Genomic DNA, 22,339 nt, shown 5'->3' with positions numbered 1-22,339 from the left:
AACTTTAACCTGAAGCGGATGGACGAACGAACGGACGAACGGAGGCACAGACCAGAAAACATAATGCCCATCTACTATTGTAGGTGGGTCATAAAAATTTCCAATATACCAATGCTTTAATAAGAAATCGTTTCATTTTTTTAACATTTTTGAATTAATAAAACACTCAATCATTTTTTATCTAATATACATCATCTATACCTGATACTGATTTATCTCTTTTCTATTGGCCAACATCTTTTTCTCTAGTTCTCGTAATCTGTAAGCCATGTCTTCTGATTTCTTCTGGTACTCCTTTTTCTCATTCTGTACACTCTCCATCTGTATTAACTGTATAACAACAATTGTTTAATATATTCTTCTCTGTACAAATTTTGTTCATACTTTTAAGTGATTCAGTATTTGAGATTTTGTATGAATCTGATTTTCAATCACATTCCGTCAGCATTTTACTTTTTTGTGTATGATTTCTAATCCCATTTTTTTTGGCATTTGATATTTTTTGTGTATTTTTTCTATCAATATAAAACAGTTTTGTATTTTGTTTGCGTGTATTCAACACTTTCAGCTACCTTCAATAGCTAATTCATGATTTTATTAATGGAGGAAGCAGGGGTACTGTAGCAATCCCCAGACCTTTTGCTGGAAAGCTGACAATATCAGAGTCTAAAAAATCTAGCTACTAGGGTCTATTGATAACTTTAGATAAACTACTGTAACTTAAGACTGGCCACCAATTTAAAGTATTGATTTTCAAACCATATTAAGTCATTGGTTGTAAAGATCTATGAGCTCTATGGTTATTGAAACAGTGCAAGGATTTGTAAGCATGTAAATTAAATATAAGTATAGTTTTACATACCTTGGCCTTTAATTTGGCTATTTCTGCTTCATTTACAGCATTTTTATACTGGGCCTGAAATAAAGAAATGTTTTTTAAAACTCTTGTATTTTTTATTTTACCAATAATGCAAGCGTTTTATATTTTTTTTTTACATATATCATCCAAAAAAGATCACCACAAAATACAATGAAAATAATAAGAAAATAAAGAAAATACTGAATTTGTTTTATGTAAATATATTTTTGAATCATATAATTGACCTCTTGTTTTATATAAATACATTTTTTGCAACATAAAATTATGACCTCAGACAGGAAGTTCTGCTTTGATGCAAATACTAATAATATGTAAACATAAAATTCAAACTCTCTACACATTTTATTCCATTAAATTTGTGTTCTTATAATTTATATTATATAATTTTCATTTGTTTTGTATGGAAATGCAGTAGTGCAATTTATAGTTCTGTGCAACCAGAATTAAATTATATTTACAGCAAAAAAATATTACTGTTACCTACACACTCAATGCATTTTGCTGTTAGAATGTTATGTTTTACAAGCTGTAGCTTATAATTCATGTATTAAATTAAATTTTCTTTCATGTGTAAACATCCAATTCTCATACCTCTTTTAATTTGATGAACATAGCCTGAGATTCCATATCAGGTGACACATCTTCACTGCTGCTTTCTGGGAGGTCAAATACTTCTACCACTGGTCTCCTGTCCTCATCTGGTGAGCCTACACTGTTATCATTACTGGAAGGTATTGACATTGGAGTTGCCTCCCCTGCAGCTATTTCCTCTGTGGTTTCCATGGTGCTGGAAACATCCTCCTCTTGCTGTACCATTTCCTCTTCTTCATCCTCGTCATCATATTCTTTATTGTGATTGGTGATTTCTAGTTGGTAATCCCCAGAACATTCATCCTGGAATAATTAAAAGGCTATGATCTTTTAATTTTTTTTTATGTTATAAACCCCGTGAAATAACTAATTCTGAATCCGGACTGGTTACTGTTAACTATACTTATGCTGCACATACAAACATGGCTGATGTTTTACATTTTTTTAAGTCAATGAGTTGCAACTATACTACAAATTTGTTCTTTTTGTAACAACATTTGTCCCCACATCTAATATAAGCAAATATTTTAAATCAATCAATATATTAACCCCTTTTTTCTTGAAATCTAAAAGAATACCAAATACTTCATTTTTCATAAAAATTCATATTTTGTATACTTCCACATTCCCAAGCTAAACCTTTTTTAATTTTCAAAATCCCTCATGTGAGCCTCAGAGTGATTGTCTTATGTAATATATTAATGTTTTTGTTATATTGGGAATTTGACAGATCTTCTATAGTTCCTTTTTAATACATCCACACATTTTCTTTAAATCAGGGCACCTGTCCATTGTGGAAAACTGTATTTTGACCTTGAGCTGTGTATGACTATTTGTGTTACTTAGTTCGCATCTCTAACATGTACTTCACAAATTTATACTCATATTTGTTTCTTACCGAATCGTCTTCTACCTCTTCTTCATCTTCATCATCATCGTCCAACTCTCTACCCGACTCAGACATGTGACGTTGATGGTCCCGTTCCATGACAGCATCTCTAGGTGTTATACTATCTTGTAGCTGTACTAATCGGTCATGTTCAAGTCTCTTCATTTCTTCTCTACGACGATCCTGTTCTAGAGACTGTTGTATGAGACGAGCTACTTCACTTTTACTTGGATCTTTATCCCGACCAATCATAAACCTAAATTAGGTAATAGACCAATTCATTTCAAGAAATTACATTGCAATATGGAACAAACCTTTACATGGTATGTTCCATGAAAAGCAAACATCATGACTATGTCCAGCTGATACGCAAAAATTTCAGAAACATATATCATTTCAACAAGACTGCCATGTACTTTTATAACTTATTATTCCGTAAGGGTTTTGCTTATTGTTGAAGGCTATTTGTGACCTATACAGTGTTTACATCCTCATCCATTTGTCATCAAATATACAATATCGCATACATTTTTATATTTACTGTTTTTTCCTGTTATATTTTCTTTGCAGGTATGTGTGTTACAAGTAGCAGAGTTGTAGCCATCATCAATACAATGGTATCAAATAGCCTAGAAATTCCAGTTCTTGTTCTCTCATTGGAAGCAGGATTAGTTTTAACTGTTTATGTATGTGTGACACCCATCAAACTTCATCATTAAATCATAAGGGGTTGGGGAGAAATAAACTTACTTGACAGTTCCTGTTGTATTTCTGAGAACAGAAGCAGCATAGGCCTGTGTGACACCCACCAAACTTTATCACTATAGACAAGGGGGGTATAAACTTACTTGACAGTCCCTGTTGTATTTCTGAGTACAGAAGCAGCATAGGCCTGTGTGACACCCACCAAACTTTATCACTATAGACAAGGGGGGTATAAACTTACTTAACAGTCCCTGTTGTATTCCTGAGTACAGAAGCAGCATAGGCCTGTGTGACACCCACCAAACGTTATCACTATAGACAAGGGGGGTATAAACTTACTTAACAGTCCCTGTTGTATTCCTGAGTACAGAAGCAGCATAGGCCTGTGTGACACCCACCAAACTTTATCACTATAGACAAGGGGGGTATAAACTTACTTAACAGTCCCTGTTGTATTCTTGAGTACAGAAGCAGCATAGGCCTGTGTGACAACCACCAAACTTTATCACTATAGACAAGGGGGGTATAAACTTACTTGACAGTCCCTGTTGTATTTCTGAGTACAGAAGCAGCATAGGCCTGTGTGACAACCACCAAACTTTATCACTATAGACAAGGGGGGTATAAACTTACTTAACAGTCCCTGTTGTATTTCTGAGTACAGAAGCAGCATAGGCCTGTGTGACACCCACCAAACTTTATCACTATAGACAAGGGGGGTATAAACTTACTTAACAGTCCCTGTTGTATTTCTGAGTACAGAAGCAGCATAGGCCTGTGTGACACCCACCAAACTTTATCACTATAGACAAGGGGGGTATAAACTTACTTAACAGTCCCTGTTGTATTCCTGAGTACAGAAGCAGCATAGGCCTGTGTGACACCCACCAAACTTTATCACTATAGACAAGGGGGATATAAACTTACTTGACAGTCCCTGTTGTATTCCTGAGTACAGAAGCAGCATAGGCCTGTGTGACACCCACCAAACTTTATCACTATAGACAAGGGAGGTATAAACTTACTTGACAGTTCCTGTTGTATTTCTGAGTACAGAAGCAGCATAGGCCTGTGTGACACCCACCAAACTTTTACCATCGACTTCTATTATCTGATCATTAACCTGGATCCTAGAAAGAAAAATGATTATACAATTAATTATGGTATATTTTTGATTGTGTTTAAATATTAGATATATAAATGAGGTAAGAGTTGGAAGAAAGAACCACCAACCTTCACCAAATAAATGGCAATCCTTGTTAAATGATATTTATATGATACCTGAAAGGTGCAAATTTCACAACCTCAGAGTTGACAGGCTACCCTACAGATCACTGGTATTAAAATAATTGAACTTAAAACTCATTCATCATGCCCACATATGCCAATAATAAACTCATCATAGATACCAGGACTAAATTAAGTATAGATGTGTGTTTCGTCTACAAAAGACTCACCAATGACGCTCGAATCCAAAAAAGTTCAAAAGGTCAAATAAATTCCGAAGTTGAAGAGCATTGAGAACCAAAATTCCTAAAAGTTTTGCCAAATACAGCTAAGGTAATCTATGCCTGAGGTAAAAAAAGCTTTAGTATTTCAAAAAATTCAAAAATAAATGATATACCTGTTTATGCAGTCTTCTCATGAAAAAAATTAAAAGATACTTTCCAGTAGATGCACATCTCACAATGCATAAAGAATAAAGAAAACATTTGGAGAGTATGTGTGGACAGATACATCATTTATACTGGTTTACTGTCTTACTGGATTTATCAATCATCTACATATCATCTCTTTAACACTGGTTTTATTGGTATCTTTTCAGTTTCCTCCTTGAAGTGAGACATGGTATGTTTAAAGAGGTGTTAATTTAGAGAGGAAGATTTTATCAAGTTTATGAGTTTAACGAGTAAAAGCTGGCGGAAGAATCCATCTTTCACCTGTCTTTAAAAGTTTTAAATTACTGTAAGTCTATAAATCCCCTAAACAGTTTCATATTTCTGATGACCATGTCCTAGGTTACCGGTACACTTTAAAATATTTTGGTTGCTTCTTTTCTTCTTTCGGCAAAGAGAAATTGAAGTGTCAAGATTTTTTTAGTCTTCATGCCTATCAGATTAAGAAAAAACTGTTCACATGTTTCACATCAGGACAATAAAAGATTTTGAGAAGGCAGCTATTTTCTGGGTAGGTAGTGTTAGGGCAAACAAACGTGTTCTTTTTTATGACCTTATCCTCATCTCTAGTCATTTATCTTCATTGCCTACCAAAGACATTTTGCACTTTCTCTGTTATTATTTTTACCTGCTCTATATAAAAGTCATTATTTACCAAAGAAATGATATATTTTGTCTAACTGCCAGAATATTTCCACAACACAAGGGATTGTTGATTGCTTCAATCAGTGAATGAAATTAAAGAAATTGTACAAATCTTCTAGGAATCTGCATTTAATGAGTAAACCTTCCCTGTCTCTCACAGCTGGTGGATAATAACCAATTCATTAATCTTAATTCTCAACTGACAAACTATATTGCTATCTATACTATTTTGTCAGATGAAGGTGCAACAAAAGCAAAACTAGACTAAATACATGAAATGTTTCTCACTTTCAAATTAAAGATATTTAATTAAAATTTATGACATTTAATGCATAATTTGTTGTGGTTTGTTTTATTGTGTTTCAAGGTTGCGAGTTGCCTGAATATACAGTGGTAGATCCAGAACTTTTTTTATAAAAAGGGGTGGGGGGGGGGGGAGGGGGGTCTGCTGACTGCCATAAGAGGGGGACCCTAGCAATGCTTAAGTGATTCCCTATATAATGAGACAAAAATTCCCAACAAAAGGAGTGAGCATGCCTCCAGAAATCCACCTTTGATATATATTACTTTTGAGTTTCATGTGCAAGTTTTTTTCTATTGTCGATACTCATATCTCGGATTCTTAGTCTATGTGTACATCGAATTTTTAATTTATTTTAGAGATATCCTAACATATTATACTTTTGTAAGACTTAATTTTCCAGACCCTACTAACTATTCTCTGATTATCTTTGAAAGGTATATCTAGGTAAGGGAGGGCTGTATCCTCCCCCCCCCCCCCCCCTGTTGAAAATATGTTTGATTAGATAGGGAATCACTGAAGCATACCTGGAGCGGGCCCCCACTTATGAAAATTTCTGGATATGCACTGCTAATAACCAGTTGAAATTATTTGTTCATGATATTTGTATTTTATTAAAATTCTATTTCGTTCTTAGGCCAAAAAAAGTATTAAAATTGTTTAATCAACAAGAAGTAATTGTAACAGGATGCTGTTACGAAGTCTCCCAAACAAAGCTCCGATAACTCCCCATTCATATGGTCCCATGTCCATTTGATTTGATTTTTTGTCCCATACAAGAATATATATGGCTTACGAGTAGGGATCTCCACCATTTACAAGTTTTCAAACAGGAGGGGGTGGTGGTGACCCCCAGGGACTTTACCTACATTTCATTTGACTTGTTTTATTGTCCCCTACAAGAAAATATATGGTTTAGGGGTGGGGATCTGGACCGTTTACAAGATAATAGTACATTCTCAAATTGAACGGGGTGGGGGTGACCCCCAGGAACTTCCATCTAATTTTATGTGATTCGTTTTATTGTCCCATACAAGAATATATATGGTTTAGGGGTGGGGATCTGGACCGTTTTCAAGTTTTCAAACAAGAGAGGTTGGGGTGACCCCCTAGGGACTTCCCTTTTATTTCATTTGATTTGTTTTATTGTCCCCTACAAGAATATATATGGTTTAGGGGTGGGGATCTGGACCGTTTACAAGTTTTCAAACAAGAGGGGGTGGGGTGACCCCCTAGGGAATTCCCATTTATTTCATTTGATTTGTTTTATTGTCCCCTACAAGAATATATATGGTTTAGGGGTGGGGATCTGGACTGTTAACAAGATAATAGTACATTCACAAATTGAACGGGGTGGGGGTGACCCCCAGGAACTTCCATCTAATTACATGTGATTTGTTTCATTGTCCATTACAAGAATATATATGGTTTAGGGGTGGGGATCTGGACCGTTTACAAGCTTTCAAACAAGAGGGGGTGGGGTGACCCCCTAGGGACTTCCCTTTTATTTCATTTGATTTGTTTTATTGTCCCCTACAAGAATATATATGGTTTAGGGGTGGGGATCTGGACCGTTTACAAGTTTTCCAACAAGAGGGGGTGGGGTGACCCCCTAGGGACTTCCCTTTTATTTCATTTGATTTGTTTTATTGTCCCCTACAAGAATATATATGGTTTAGGGGTGGGGATCTGGACCGTTTACAAGATAATAGCACATTCTCAAATTGAAGGGGGTGGGGATGACCCCCCAGGGCATCCCCCTATATTTCATGTGATTTATTTTATTGTCCTATAATCATTTCTGAAGACTGCATGTATCTATCACTTATAGTTTTCAAGTTATATTCATTTAAAAAATTTTGAAAATAAAATCCCATAGGGTTCTATAGTAAAACCCTCCCTGCTTTCTACCCCCCAAAACACCCCTTAATAGACCCCAATGCACAAACGAAAGATTGATGGCTCACCTAGACATATTAGTTTACCATTTTATGAAATCCTAAGTCAATCTGACAAGCGGTTTTGGAGAAACGCTGCGGACAAGTTCATTTTTTAAAGCGGCGGAAGAAGAAGAAGAAGAAGAAGAAGAACTAGAATTGCCATTGCAAGCAATAGCGGATGTCACCCTTCCCCCCATTGCCACTAAGCAGCAGCCATTTCAAAATTGTTTAACAGTGAATGCACATATATGCATGGCAATACATCTTTCCGTAAATTTTCAGTACATTGAGAGCATTCTAAATAATTTCACAATTCTGCTGTTTCCATGGCAACGGCAGCCATTTTGAAAATTTCAAAGTCAAAAGTCTCATCTGTACTTGTCAGTTAACAATAATATCAAGTTTTATTAAGTTCAAAGCATTTTGAGAATTTTTGACTTTTTTGCAGTTTCCATGGCAACGGTGGCCATTTTGGAAATTCCAATGTCAAAAGTATCATGCAGACTTGCCAGTCAACAATCATATTAAGTTTGATCAATTTAGGAGCATTTTGAAATTTTTGAAATATTTGGTCCTGTATCCATGGTAACAGAAGAGTTCCAATGATTGTCAAATTCAATCAAAAGCTGTATATAGTGGACAACTATATTGTGTAAAAATTTGATGATTTCAAGTTGTAGCATACCAAAATTATTCACCAAACCCTGAGGTTTTTAGAGCATTTTGACACTTATGCACTGTTTCCATGGTAACGGCAGACATTTTGGAAATTCCAACGCCAAATTACGCATCTACCAAAGTTGCTCATCGTTACTATGAAGTTTCAAAAAATTTGGAGCATTTTGAAATTTTTGAAATTTTTGGGGTAGTTTCCATGGCAACATAGTGGTTCCAATGATTGCCAATATCATCCAAAACCATTATATGGCTGGCACCTACATTGTGATAAAATATGATGATTCTGAGTTTAAGCATCTCTAAATTATTCACAAAACCAAAAACTGGAAATTTTCACAATTGTTCCGTTTCCATGGAAACGGCAGCCATTTTTTATGGTCTTAGACCCTACTGCAACCCGAAATTTTGTGTTCCTCCTTATAGTGAATTATCATTAAGATTGGTTCCATTTTACTCCAAAAAACCTGTCGGACAAAAAAAGGTGGAAGAATAATAATAATAACAAAGAAACATAAGAAAAGCAATATGTCACCCGACATTGTCGATCGGGTGACATAATAATAAAAATAATAAGAACTGAGCAAAAACAATAAGTCTCCAAACTTTGTTTGGGAGACTTAATTAAATAATTAAGGTTAACAAGTAATTTGGAAGAAAATAGTAATTCTTTTGTACCCTTCTAACAGTTTACTGTGAAAACATTGTGTACTTACATATATTTGATTATTTTAGAACTAAAGAACATGAATAAAGGAGTGATAGCTAAAACAAAAGTTATATTTCAAAGATATGTATATCTTTCATCATGCTGAAACAGACATTCAAAAACCATTTAGCTTATGTAATGCTTCATGTGAAATATGCACTGAACAATTTACTTAATTATCACACCTTAGAGGTGCCTTTGGGAAAGAACAATTTATTTAAGTTTGAAGTCTCTGAATTAATCTTACTTAATATCTGATAATTTTATTGACCTTTATTTACTTTAGGGAACCTTACAATTTACAGTCGGGATGTCCTTAAGAATCAGGGTAAGGTAAGGATTATTTTTGAGTCTATACAGATGAGCTCAAGGGTAAAGTTTAGGGCAAGGGGTTAGGTACATTTTTTGTAAGTATAGCAATTTAGTTTAGTAAATGAAGGCCATCATCTGTTCAATGACAGTTCCAAAATTTTGGTTAAGAGGACAATGGAATAGTTCAAAATGAAATGCCTTTTTAAAACTAAAGGAAAAGTTATAGGTACTAGTTCTAGAATTTTTTTGTTCATTTTATTTATGAAAGTCATAAGTGCTCGATCTCTCTTAAATTTATACCTTATATCAAACCTATTCTTATTATATGTAACTTTAATCTGTTAACTGACAAGGGAACTTAATATTATTAAGTCTTTCACTTATAATCACACACTTCTAACACATCTGTCCCCTAGCTAGAGATGGGACAGAAAAAATTAATCAGCCAATAAAAATAAAGAACTTACCTTAGAAATAATTACATAAAAGCCTGTATTTCATATAACTGTTCCAACTTGCAGTTATTTTTTTTTATCCAACTTAGCAAACTCAAAAGTTATAATCTCTCAAACAACAGATATAAAACTAAAATCCCTTAGAATGCAATGCAATCGTATGCTGCTGCAAGTAAGGGGAGCTAAATCAACAAACACATAATCTGCCTTCCAAAAGATATTAATTATGTATCAAACCTAAGGAAATGTTAGTACAGCTACTACTATAATAAACATGTCTTTTTTTATATTATACATGTAACACAATATACAACTTTGTTTACATGGCACATCCATTTACAGGTTACATGCACCATGCATGAGGCTCACACAGGGGGAAATCTAGTGCCAAATTTTCATTGTACAATTGGTCATATCAAACCTGCCCTTCAAATCGAAATCATTTTTTTTCCAAAACACAAAGTTGACAGGTTACATGCACCATGCATGAGGCTCACACAGGGGGAAATCTAGTGCCAAATTTTCATTGTACAATTGGTCATATCAAACCTGCCCTTCAAATCGAAATCATTTTTTTTCCAAAACACAAAGTTGACAGGTTTGTATAAAATATATTATCAAACACATTTGTATTAACTTAGAACAGTTAATAGGATTTTATTTACCAATGGTAGAAGCAGTGGCGGATCCAGAAATTTTCATAAGTGGGGCCCACTGACTGACCTAAGGGGGGCCGCTCCAGTCACGCTTCAATGATTCCCTTTATAAGCAACCAATTTTTTTCCGAAAAAAGGGGGGGCCTGGGCCTCCTGCCCCCGCCCCCCTAAATCCGCCTCTGAGAAGAAAGTCTTGAACATCCATGAACTATTTGTCACGTAACATTACGTAAATGCCAATCAAGCTATACCATGTAATCTTGGCTATTTCAAGCATAGTAAAATGAGGGATTGATACATCATTTGTCTTGAAACCTTTCAGAAGTTACACTCAGAACACTTATCTGTAATATAATTCTCAGTCACTACATATTTTCCATACTATCTGTCAAGATGTCTGATTTGACCATGTCCTCTTACTACATGCTTCTTGATTTGTTCTTCTTACAGAACAGCAATTATTTGTTTAAAATTTGTCAGCAAGTCTTTAGGTCAGACAATAAATTGTTGCCTTAGAAATTTGTTAGAGAGGATGGGATTTATGAATTTGATAGACACTTTCTTACATAGCAATAGGGACTTTAAATTGGATTACATTGATGTAAATGGGGCACCACCAAGCACAAAACATCTAGAGAAGCAACATAACAACTTACTAGACTGGCTATGACTGGAGGTCTTACTCATTGACACCTCACAAAAGTGATAAGATCACCTTTTTACAAAGTACTTAATCCTTTCAGTGCCTAAATAACATTTATTTAATCTAGCAGCAACAGATAATTTGAGGTTCAAACGAGGTCAAAGACATTTTCATCCAATCCTAATCTCTTATCATAACAACAGGTGATTTCTGTTTCATTAGAGATGATCAACCAGGTCCTCTTTATGTTAGCAACTTTATAGAGTTCACTTTTTATTTGTAAAATTTTGATAGAAATCCAATTTTCTGTTGAAATTGTACAATTAGTGACGACATCAAAAGATCGATGTAGGATAAAAAAACTTACATCAATTACTTTGGGGTGGGGTTAAAATTCTGCAAGTTTGGTATATCTAAAATCGATTTTTACATATATCCCTATTGGTAAATCAATTTTTCCCAAATTAAGTTAAGAGGGGGGGTGGGAGGGTCAGTGAAAAAACTATGTGAATTAAGTTTTTTATCCTACATTGAACTTTTGATGTCGTCCCTTAGGAAGGATATCTAAAATTGCATTGAAAAAACAAGAATGTGTCCATAGTACACAGATGCCCAACTTGCACTTTCATTTTCTATGTTCAATAGACCGTGAAATTTGGATAAAAACTCTTTCTTGGCATTAAAATTACAAAGATCATAGCACAGGAAACATATGTTCTAAGTTTCAAGTTGTTTGGACTTCAACTTCATCAAACACTACCTTGACCAAAAACTTTAACCTGAAGCGGGACAGACAGACGAACAGACATACGAACCGACACACAGACCAGCAAATATATAATGCCCCTCTACTATCGTAGGTGGGGTATAAAAATGATAAAGCAGAAATGCATTTTGGCTAAAACAACTTCTTTTTTTTTTTTTATACACAACCCATCATTGACTGAAGATCTATTAAAATGCAAAAAAAAAAAAATCACTAGCAAATCCCAAACTGTGTTTTTAAATGTCCATGATTGAGTTGTCAGAACCATTCTTATTCTCAAGTGTCACATTCATGTATCAAAACAGTGCATATTAATTTAAAATTTGTAACTTTACAAAGTAAAAAAATATATAAAAATATTAAAAAACACAAAATGTCATTAAAATGCTACAGGCAGATATATGTATATATATGCACACAAAAATGTCAACATTCCAAAAATGTTTTTAGCACATTTATTAAAATTAAATATAACTTATTAACACTTATCTTTATAAATGCTTATATTATATCTTTTGTACATAAGTTGTGAATTTACCTATATCTACACTTCCTTAAGTGTAAAACTATGTCCTAAGAGAATACCTGAGATATTTACACCTGTCGTATTATCAAACACATCAATTTTACACATGTCTTAGGTGTAACTCAATGACCTAGATCTCAACCTCAACAAAGCTTTGTAAAACTATGTTCTAAGAGAATACCTGAGATGTTTACACCTGTTGTAGTATCAAACCCATCAATTTTACACATGTCTTAGGTCTAACTCAATGACCTTAATCTCTACCTCAACAAAGCTTTGTAAAACTATGTTCTAAGAGAATACCTGAGATGTTTACACCTGTTGTAGTATCAAACACATCAATTTTACACATGTCTTAGGTGTAACTCAATGACCTAGATCTCGACCTTAACAAAGCTCCTTAGAGAATACCTGAGATATTTACACCTGTCGTAGTATCAAACACATCAATTTTACACATGTCTGAGGTGTAACTCAATGACCTAGATCTCGACCTCAACAAAGCTTTGTAAAACTATGTCCTAAGAGAATACCGGAGATATTTACACCTGTTGTAGTATCAAACACATAATTTTTACACATGTCTAAGGTGTAACTCAATGACCTAAATTCTGACCTCAACAAAGCTTTGAATTAGAGAACCCAACCCCCACCTGGCTTATTTGAGTCAATAGAACTTTTGAAGTTAAGAACTATAAATTAGTTGCAACATATATCAAACACACTTATCAAGATTATTTGATGATAAAAAGACTTAAGAGAAGATAAATACTGTAGAGAATTTAATTTATATGTTACAGACTGAAACATATTTCAATAAAGTTTATTTAATGGTTTTTCACATAAAAAACATAAAACAGCTGATAAATGAATGTTCACTAGACAATAAATCTCATAAAATAAGGGAAATAAATAAATTTAAATACATAGTTGAAACAGTTCATTTATAACTGCTTTTGATTTTCAATCTACTAAAAAGTGTTTACATTGTGTAGTTTTAGTGGTACACATTAATATATAAGCTGCATTGGTGATTAGGTGATTTTCAATTTACTGAGAAGTGTTGAGGCTGTACATTGTGTAGGTTTAGTGTTATACATCATACCCGTAGCAGTGCTTATTTGTTTTCAAGGGGGGGTTCGTTTAAGTCAATGTTCTGTGCGAATTGTGACTGTTGAAGTAGAGTTCGTGAGTCCAAATACCCCCCCCCCCCCTTGAAAATTCCTGGCTACTGGCCTGTATACTAATATATTAGCTGCGTCAGATAAAAATCAACCTTCTGCAAGTGCACGTTTACATGTATGTGTATTAGACTTGAATTGGTTTTGGAACAATCAAATACCAAAAAAGATGAATTTAGGTCTCTTTTGTATTGCAGATTTCAAATTTTCAGAACTCAATTTTAAAACAGTTATAGACTTTTCGTAGAAATTTTTCCATTTTGGAGGTTGGATAAAAACAACATCAGAGGTTATCTAAACTAACCTTCCATCCTTTTGTGCTGCCCCTCCTTCTGTTAAGGTTTTAATGAAAATCCCTAATTTTTCTACACCAGAATCAGCACCCACTCCCATTCCAATAATACTAAGGCCAAGGCCTTCCGGACCTGAAAAATCAAATAAATAGCTATATATAGTAACTCTGAAATCTGAATATTGATTCTTAATTTCATAATCAACAAGAACTCTTCATGTAGCATTATTTGACTGATTTAATTTGGCTAATTCAAATATCAGTCTTGGCCATGGTTAATATTGCTCTTATATATTTTTTTATTATTCTATTAATTTCTTAGAACAAATTCAAAACTGGTGTTATACTACTTTTTTAGAGGTTTGATTGACACTATCTTTATAAGGACATAGAGACAGAATATAATTCACAAGGAAGTTATAATTTTGAATTGGTCTATTATTTAGGTCTCAGACTTTAAATGTGATGTCCAAGTTAATCAATCATTGGAATAATGTGACAATTTTCAAATACAGGTAGAGCAGATATGTCATATCTCTGACAATGCTTCACAATTTTAAAATGTTTTCATTATTAAGAATTAACAACTTCTAATATATGAAATACATATTGGCTTGGCTGAAATCAAAACAAATGTTTTGTAAAATTTTCAGAGAAAAGAGTTTCATCTATTTGCCAAATATACAAAGTTTTGCATTTTTTACATTTTACAAGAGTTTGAAACCATAGCAAAAGAAATACTGACCTTTCATAAGGTCAACAGGGAATACATCCATCTTTTCCACCCTCTTTTCAAGTTCATATTCTGCAGAAGCTGCCACCGGATCTACATCTTCGTTTCTCCTGTCGTATTCCTCTGTGGAAAATGTCGGAAATACCTGGAAATTAGGGGTGAATAATTGAACAGACATTTCTATAGTCATTTTAACATATCTTTGAAACTGATAAAAATATCAAAAAACATTCAATTAGGTTAATTTTATTTTCAGCTTCCTTGATATAAACAATATAATATAAGTATTACTTCCTCTACATATCAGATACATTCCAAAGTAACCAATTAAAAAAAATCTTTGATTTATCTCCCTTTGATTGACAAATGACAAACAGTTGACATAAAAAGCAATTACTGAATATTTGATGATACACAAAATCAATTAGCCAAATTTCTCTAAGGACCAGATTTTTCTAGATCTTTATATAGGTTTTTAAACTTTATGATTTGCCTATCAATTTTTTATGAAATTACAAATATATTTTGTATTGCTGTATTGTTACTGCACACTGAAATTCTGAAAATCTTACGGTCTATTGATCTTTAGAATTTATTTTATTATAGGGCCCATCAGGCCATCACTTGCCTTACTTTTCAGTTTTGACAATACCATGATCAGATCCATATACATTTGTAAAGTAAAATCATGTTTGTGGTTTTAAGATTTAAAATAAGATTTATTTGCATTTCTTTTTTAATTTCAATCTGAGATTTTGATTAGTAAAAGTATCCTAGAAATTAGTTACCTAACACCTCAAACATAATAATTATAATTCAGTGGTACCTTTTAATCATGGATTTGTTAAGTAAAGATTAACCATGAATAATTTTCCACAAAGTACAATATTGTCGGTGTTTTTACACAATTTTTGAGCTCTGCTTTGGGCTAATTTGTGGTGGCCAGTTTTTATTGGTGGCGGAATCCTGTGGAAAACCACCAACCTTCAATAGGAAAACTGACAGTCCTATTCAATAAAGAGTCAAGTGCACCGGCACGAACTATGTTTGAACTAACAGTCGACTGGCTATAGCTAGTGAATACAGTATTTGACTTTAGCACTTACCCTAATCGGTTGTTTACTAAATTTGATTCTAGTGGCTGGATGGAAGAAGCAGTCATCCACATCAGAATCATCACTGCTACTAATACCAGATATTTCTAAATAATCTATTATTTCATCTTTATCATAATCTGAAAGGAAAAAAATTGAAATATTAAATAGATGAATATATAAGTATCATGATCTTCTGTCCAGTAAAATTGGAGCATAAGAGTGGATTTATTTATTTTTAAGATTGGGGGGGGGGGGGGGGGGGGGAATATGTGACTTTTATGATGTTTTGCCTATGTCTGCATTTAAACTTTGAAAAGACGTTTATTACACAGAACATCTAAATAAATGTTCTATATCCACCAAATTTCCATCCCTAGAATAATACTGAATTCACAGTGTACCCTTATATAGTGTTTAACAAGTTGCTTTCTTTAAAAAAAGAAATGCAATCGTAAACCCAAAATGCTTGTTTGGCATTATATATATATAAGATAATTGTTTAATAAAGATGTATTGTCTTATATTACTTTTGTTGTGCATAAGAATTAGAAACTGACATTGCCTGTTTAGTATCAACGTATAGATCCGACGTACGTCGGCCGAGGTAAAAAAAATCATGCACGCTACCAAAACGCTAGTAATTTTGATGCATTCAACCTGTCAATCATATCTGTATCGTGTGCACAACGAGCTTAAAGCGTGTATTGGGTGTGCGTAAAGCGTACCTTAGCGTTTCTCCTAGTCTTCCTACATTCCCAACTGCAGGTCTGTCTATATGTGAATGTTTGTCAATAAGTCTGTCACATTCGCCCGTCTGTTTACATGTTTACCAGTCCGTCTATGTCCACTGGTTCGTCTACATGTTCACTAGCTTTGAAATAGCTTTCGGTAAGTGCGATTATTTCAGTGATTTGTGTCTATTGTTTTAATGTAAGTAATTGTGCACCGTACCCATAATTTTAGGGACGCGAATTGCAACTGATATTTTACAGTTTTTTTTGCGATGTGTTGTCCTTAAGGTTTGGTTCATTTGGGAGGGTTGGGTTTATGGCCACCACATTGTTTATGTGACAATGTCCATTCTAAAGCCAGAAACATGTAGTACAGTGGTTGTTGTTCATAATTCATGTCGGTCAAGTTGTTTTCGTAAATTATTTTGTTATCAATAAGGCTGTTTAGTTTTGTTTGATTTTTGTTTTTAAATCTTAATGGTCGGGGCATTTAATAGCCGACTAAATAGTGTTTTTTTTTCATTTTTGGAGGCCGCTCGGTGGCCTTTAAAGACTTACTACCACGTCATTGTAACTCTGGTTGGTATTTGTATCATTAGTGCTGGACCATGGTCGATTCTATATGCACCTTTGAGGCAGGCGGGATATTTTTGTAGATCTTGTACAGCTCAAACTAATGTGAGCAGTTCCTGTACTTCTATGTCTAGTCCCATGTTGCATGGTTGGAGAGGGTGTAATATCTTCTGTAGGTTTGATGAAGTTTCACCCGTATCGGACTTCTTTTCCTAAATGAAAGCTTTAAGGCGACGAGTATTTTTGTATGCAATGTGCCCTTAACGTGTCTAAAACTTATCTGTAGCGTTTTCAACGCTCGTGTAGCGTGTATATTATGTGCGTGCAGTTTACAGGTATATACGTTTGACAAACGCTTGAGCTGAATGATTTTTTTTATGTTCCATTAAAATTTTCCTGAAGTAAAAGCGTTCACCAAGCGTATACCTTTGCATTTCGACGTACTTAAAACTTATGGAACGCGTGTTTAAACGCTTGCGTAGAGTTCCTCTGGTGAGCAACTAAGTTACCCATACGATGATACGGACTTTGTTAATTTTCTTTTTTGACTGATTGTTTTACATTGTCATTTCGGGGCCATTTATAGCCGACTATGCGGTACGTGCTTTGCCTGTTGTTGAAGGCCGTACGGAGACCCATAGTTTGTATTTCTGTGTTATTTTGGTTTCTGGTAGATAGTTGTCTCATTGACACCAAACCCGATATCTTCTTTTTTTATATTCGATATCTTATCGCCGACCTGGTTAAGTCTGCTAAAAATGCATGCATGATTCATTTTTAGGTTATCAGTCGTAATTAAAGTGGCACATTTAATTCGTTGTTTCATTGCTTGAAGTATCATTTCTTACATCTGCATGGTCAAATGTGTATTTTTTTTAAATAAATTTTCGATTTAGATTTCAGTCACGGTTATTTTTTCCGCCTTCATATTGAATATCTATACTTATCAGTCGCATTTTAATGACGAAAGGGATTCAGAGGTTATTAAAAAAAAGTAAATAATGTTGCAATATTTAAACAAAGAAAATAACTTTAAATTTGCAATATTAATGAAAATAAATACGGACATAACTTTCATAATTAATTTTAACGTTATTTTCAATAAACGATTTTTTTTTAAATCCTCGTCTTTACACCTATTTGAGGCACGTATTTATGATTATATTTCCATGTCCTTGGTCTATTCTAGACGTAAAATTTCAAAAAGTGCTAATACTTTTTTTAAAGATATTATTTTTAATTGTTCTCGTTCAAAATATTTTATTTTTTCATATTCAATATCTATTTAATTTTATTTTTAATAACCTTTTTTTTTTTTTATTAAAGTTGCAATATTTAACCAAAAAAAATATCTGTAATTTAATCATATGCAAGAAAGACTTGAAGTTGGCTTCCCTTTAATTTCAGTATAAAAAAATAAATAGCTTGCTTTTTACAACATGTACATCTTCACTAAACGTAAAATCTAAAATAAAATGCTACTAAAACTCAATAATTAAAGATTTTATTTTTAATTATTCTCGTTCAGAATATAAAGCGCATTGTTTACATGAAATCTTATCTCATATCTAAACACAGCTGGTTACATCGTTTGACTAATTAAAATACTACGCATGTAGGTTAATATTAGCAGCTTGTAATCGTGTGCAAGAAAATATTATATCATAATAAATTTCAGATCATACGTAAAATATCTCTATAGCAACTTAAGATGCTAATGCATATTCAACAGATTAGTAAGCTATTGCGCATGCATTTGAAAGATGGTCATAGCTATTGCGCATGTATTTGAAAGCTGGTCATAGAAAGACCAGAAGTGTTCCGACTAACATCCGGTGTTCCGAAAGACTACATCACTCGTCCAATATATACTGCGTAAACCCTCAGGGGTTTACGCAATGAATATTGTTATAAGTTTTAATAAATCATAATTATAATATAAAATTCCAACAGAAATTAATCATTTTGTTAATCCACACATTTCCAAAGCATTGTGTTTTTTTCTATTTTACAAAGGTTGGTAAATTAAGTGTCAGTATATGATAAAAAGATATCCAGTTTCCATTTTGGTTTTTTACTACCTTGCCAAAATGGTAGCAAAATTGACAAATTGAACAGATGTTTTTCTAAGTCAAAGTATTTTGTCATGTTTATGTTGATATGTTCATGTCTCATATTTGTACATATCTCCTCCATCTAATTCATCCTGTAGCTATCTATCCCTGTCAAAGGATGTCAATAAGAACAGCTATTTGGCACTTACAATTGTTTCATGCTTAATTACTGTTATATGACATACAGATCTATCCAAAAAGATTCCTGGAGATGTTTAGATAATTCATTCTTTACAATACCAGAAGAGGAAACTTATGTTGACAGTTTATACATACAATAATACCAGAAGTAGAAACATTTGTTGACAGTTTAGAGATCTATCTATGCAATATACATCTGTAGTTACTTTCATAATCAAAGTAAACATTATGTTTATGTATATTACTCAATCAGAACAAAATCAGCTGTTTTCTTTATCTTATATCTGTAATTGTTACTTGTTTCAAAGAGTGCAAGTCAATATGTATAAAAAGAGAACCCTTCAAGCATGCACACATTTCTGACATTAACATAAGCATGATAAGTCTACAACAATAGATAAATGTCTATATACAATATGTGAAATTCTAAAGCACTGGGTATTACTCTAGAAAAGGTGCAAATACATTAGACATCTATTCCTTACAGCATCTAGAAACAACACTAAAAAGTTCTGCTTACACTTTGTTTGACAGATGTTTTTTTTTTTAACATTTATTCAGGTCAATGACTACCTAGGTAATACAGAGGCAGATCCAGCCATTTTCAGAAAGGGGGTTTCCCAGCTTAGGATAAAAGAAGGGGGTTCAATCATATGTCCCCATTCAAATGCATTAATCATCCAAAAAAAGTTTTTTTTCAAAAACAGAGCCACATCCCTTCCCCCCTGGATCTGCCCCTGTAATAATTTAACAGGAAAGACAATGACTGAATCATATAAAATGACATTACCTGCTATATCTGTTGTATCATTGAGTACAGTGTCTGGTTCCTCATGTCCATCTCCTGCTTCTCTTGGAGGGATCTCTTCTGTCAAAACAGGACTGGTTTCCTCCTTAACTTTATCTTCTACATAAACAGCAGCTCGACTTCTACAGATAAAAAGTTAAACAGCTGTCAAATATTATATCTATAATTTATTCTTAGGGAATATCAAATATCAATACACAACTGTTAAGTTTCATATCATATCTATAATGAATTCCACAGGAATATGTTTAATTACTGACTGTATAAGTTATCAGTTGACTTTCTCCCTGAAAAGAACATATTTTTTTTATTGTTGCTTAAATCCAGCAACTCACTTCACGAAAAAAAAAATAGCTTTCAATAATTTTAGTATAACTTATTTTCATTTAATTCATGAATGATCATTTTGAGTTATAAGATTTGTGAGAAGAGCACAGGTCATTAGAACATTAGTGGATAGTTGTTTCATACTGCAGTCATACTACATTTCCCTAGATTATTATACATGTTATATAATCATGACCTACAAAATGGAGGTAGAACAAAATCGATGGAGATAAAATCATAGAATCATAAAAGTCTGAAATGCATGATTTTGCAAACAACTACATGTATAAGATTATTACAATGTACTATGACTTATAAAACATGTACAATTCATGTTTGGAGATGAAATTTAAAATTCCTAAAAATATGAAATGCATGGTATACCTATGATTTTGCCCATAAATATTATATCATAACACTGGTGAAGAAGCTGTATAGACCTACATCACTGATTAAATACTTTTAAGCTAACTCAGTTAATCTACATCCTGCTGAAATAAACATCTAGAAATCTATTTCAACGTCTTTTTCTTAAGTATGAGTTTATTTAATTCTCTAACCTTTATTAGATGTAAAATTAATGGTAGTCACTCATTGCCTGGGGCAAGTAAGTAACCATCTGGCAATTGTATTATATATTTGTGAGAAAAAACAAGTTTAAACTGCTTCACTTATTTTACATCTGTGATATGATGTGCATCTTCATAAAATTGATGTACGTTATTTTAATTATCTGCATGTGAATATGCATCTGCTGCACCTTATTTTCAATATTTTAGAATGCTATACAGATTATCAATTTGAAAATACCAAAACATTTCCACAAAGATTTTCAAATTCTTGAAAGATTGAATTATTTTATTACTTAATGTAATGGAAAACATTGTGTACTTTTGAAATCACTATTGGTATATAATGTTAAATCAATTATAACTAAGGCTATTCTCTAGACTTTCATACTGATATCAAATCCCCCCTTTTTTCCTCTTGTTTATCAAAAGATTTTAATACCTTTTTCTAAAAAATTCAAAATTTTCTTCTGGTTATCATTTCTTATAGGGTGCAACATTGCCTCAAAAGAAGACAACAATTAATCAAATATCTTTTTCTATTTAACCCCCCCCCCCCCCACCCCACCCCCACGTATCACTCCTTACCCTCAGCTAATTTCAACAATCATTACAAGCACATAACTATACATATTATTATATGTATTCAGGTTACTGTGACCGACCAATGACTACAACAACAGATGTTGCATTGCAGTTAAATTATCTTTATTGGTTTTCAGATGCATCTTTTTATCTTAAAAGCAATTTAAGGAGATATTAATATGTGTGTGGCTGGCATATGTTTCACTAGTATACAATCATATTAATGTATGATTGAATGAATGAATCATAGAATGACTTATTGTTTGACTAATTGACTGGATGATTTTGTAATTGATTTAATAACTAATATCAGTCATCAACTATTTAAGGATGATTAGTGGATCCAGTTTGCCAAGCGTATCTGGTTCCTTCCGACAGTAGCCTGGTCTCTTTAGTCATATATTTCGTTCTCTGCCTCTTTGTTTGGATTTAACATGTTTTCATAAAGTGCAAATTGGATTTTATACATTGAACATAAATATTCAATAGCATTAATACCTGTTGTTAAAATGAAAACTTTTGATTGTTATTGCTTCATGTACAGTGACAAATATCTCATACATATATTCCAAATGAGAACCAATTTATAATGAATCCAAAAGTAAGTTTCCTTTATAGGGTTAACTGATCAAAAAGGCAGGACATTTAGACTGGAATGACACATCTATACTCTTTTTTAATTAAAATAATCCTTTCTCAACTCACGTACAACAAAGTGCGAAAATTATAAAATTTGAGACATTAAAGTAGCTTTAATATCATCATGATCATAGTGTATACATGTAACATGGAAGTTTCTGAGGTTTTGCACATTTATAT

The 22,339-nt window shown here is 33.2% G+C and overlaps 1 protein-coding gene across 9 annotated transcripts in view; it reads right to left on the bottom strand.

Moving 5' to 3' along the window:
* The window catches only part of LOC139502446 (neurabin-1-like), a 54,629-nt gene that overhangs the window by 17,928 nt on the left and 14,362 nt on the right, over window positions 1-22,339 (bottom strand). For 5 of the 9 annotated variants that reach the window (XR_011658843.1, XR_011658844.1, XM_071291923.1 and 2 more), the window contains 10 exons: window positions 20,022-20,161; window positions 15,682-15,809; window positions 14,588-14,720; window positions 13,855-13,975; window positions 4,135-4,195; window positions 3,993-4,036; window positions 2,370-2,616; window positions 1,472-1,774; window positions 863-916; window positions 202-330 (listed from right to left, as the gene is read on the bottom strand). Coding sequence is in view for 7 of the 9 variants with exons in the window: in XM_071291923.1 (XP_071148024.1) it covers window positions 202-330; window positions 863-916; window positions 1,472-1,774; window positions 2,370-2,616; window positions 3,993-4,036; window positions 4,135-4,195; window positions 13,855-13,975; window positions 14,588-14,720; window positions 15,682-15,809; window positions 20,022-20,161 (1,360 nt within the window). In the remaining 2 variants the exon portion in view is untranslated. Of the gene's footprint in view, window positions 1-201; window positions 331-862; window positions 917-1,471; window positions 1,775-2,369; window positions 2,617-3,992; window positions 4,037-4,090; window positions 4,196-13,854; window positions 13,976-14,587; window positions 14,721-15,681; window positions 15,810-20,021; window positions 20,162-22,339 lie in introns of all 9 variants that reach the window. The other 4 variants (XM_071291919.1, XM_071291924.1, XM_071291922.1 and 1 more) reach the window with 1 other exon arrangement.

This window comes from Mytilus edulis, chromosome 14, assembly GCF_963676685.1.
Source record: "Mytilus edulis chromosome 14, xbMytEdul2.2, whole genome shotgun sequence".
In the NCBI taxonomy this organism is placed as follows: Eukaryota; Metazoa; Mollusca; class Bivalvia; order Mytilida; family Mytilidae; genus Mytilus; species Mytilus edulis.
The sequence above is the reverse complement of the archived record's forward strand: the minus strand, read 5'-3'. Positions and strand labels throughout refer to the sequence as shown.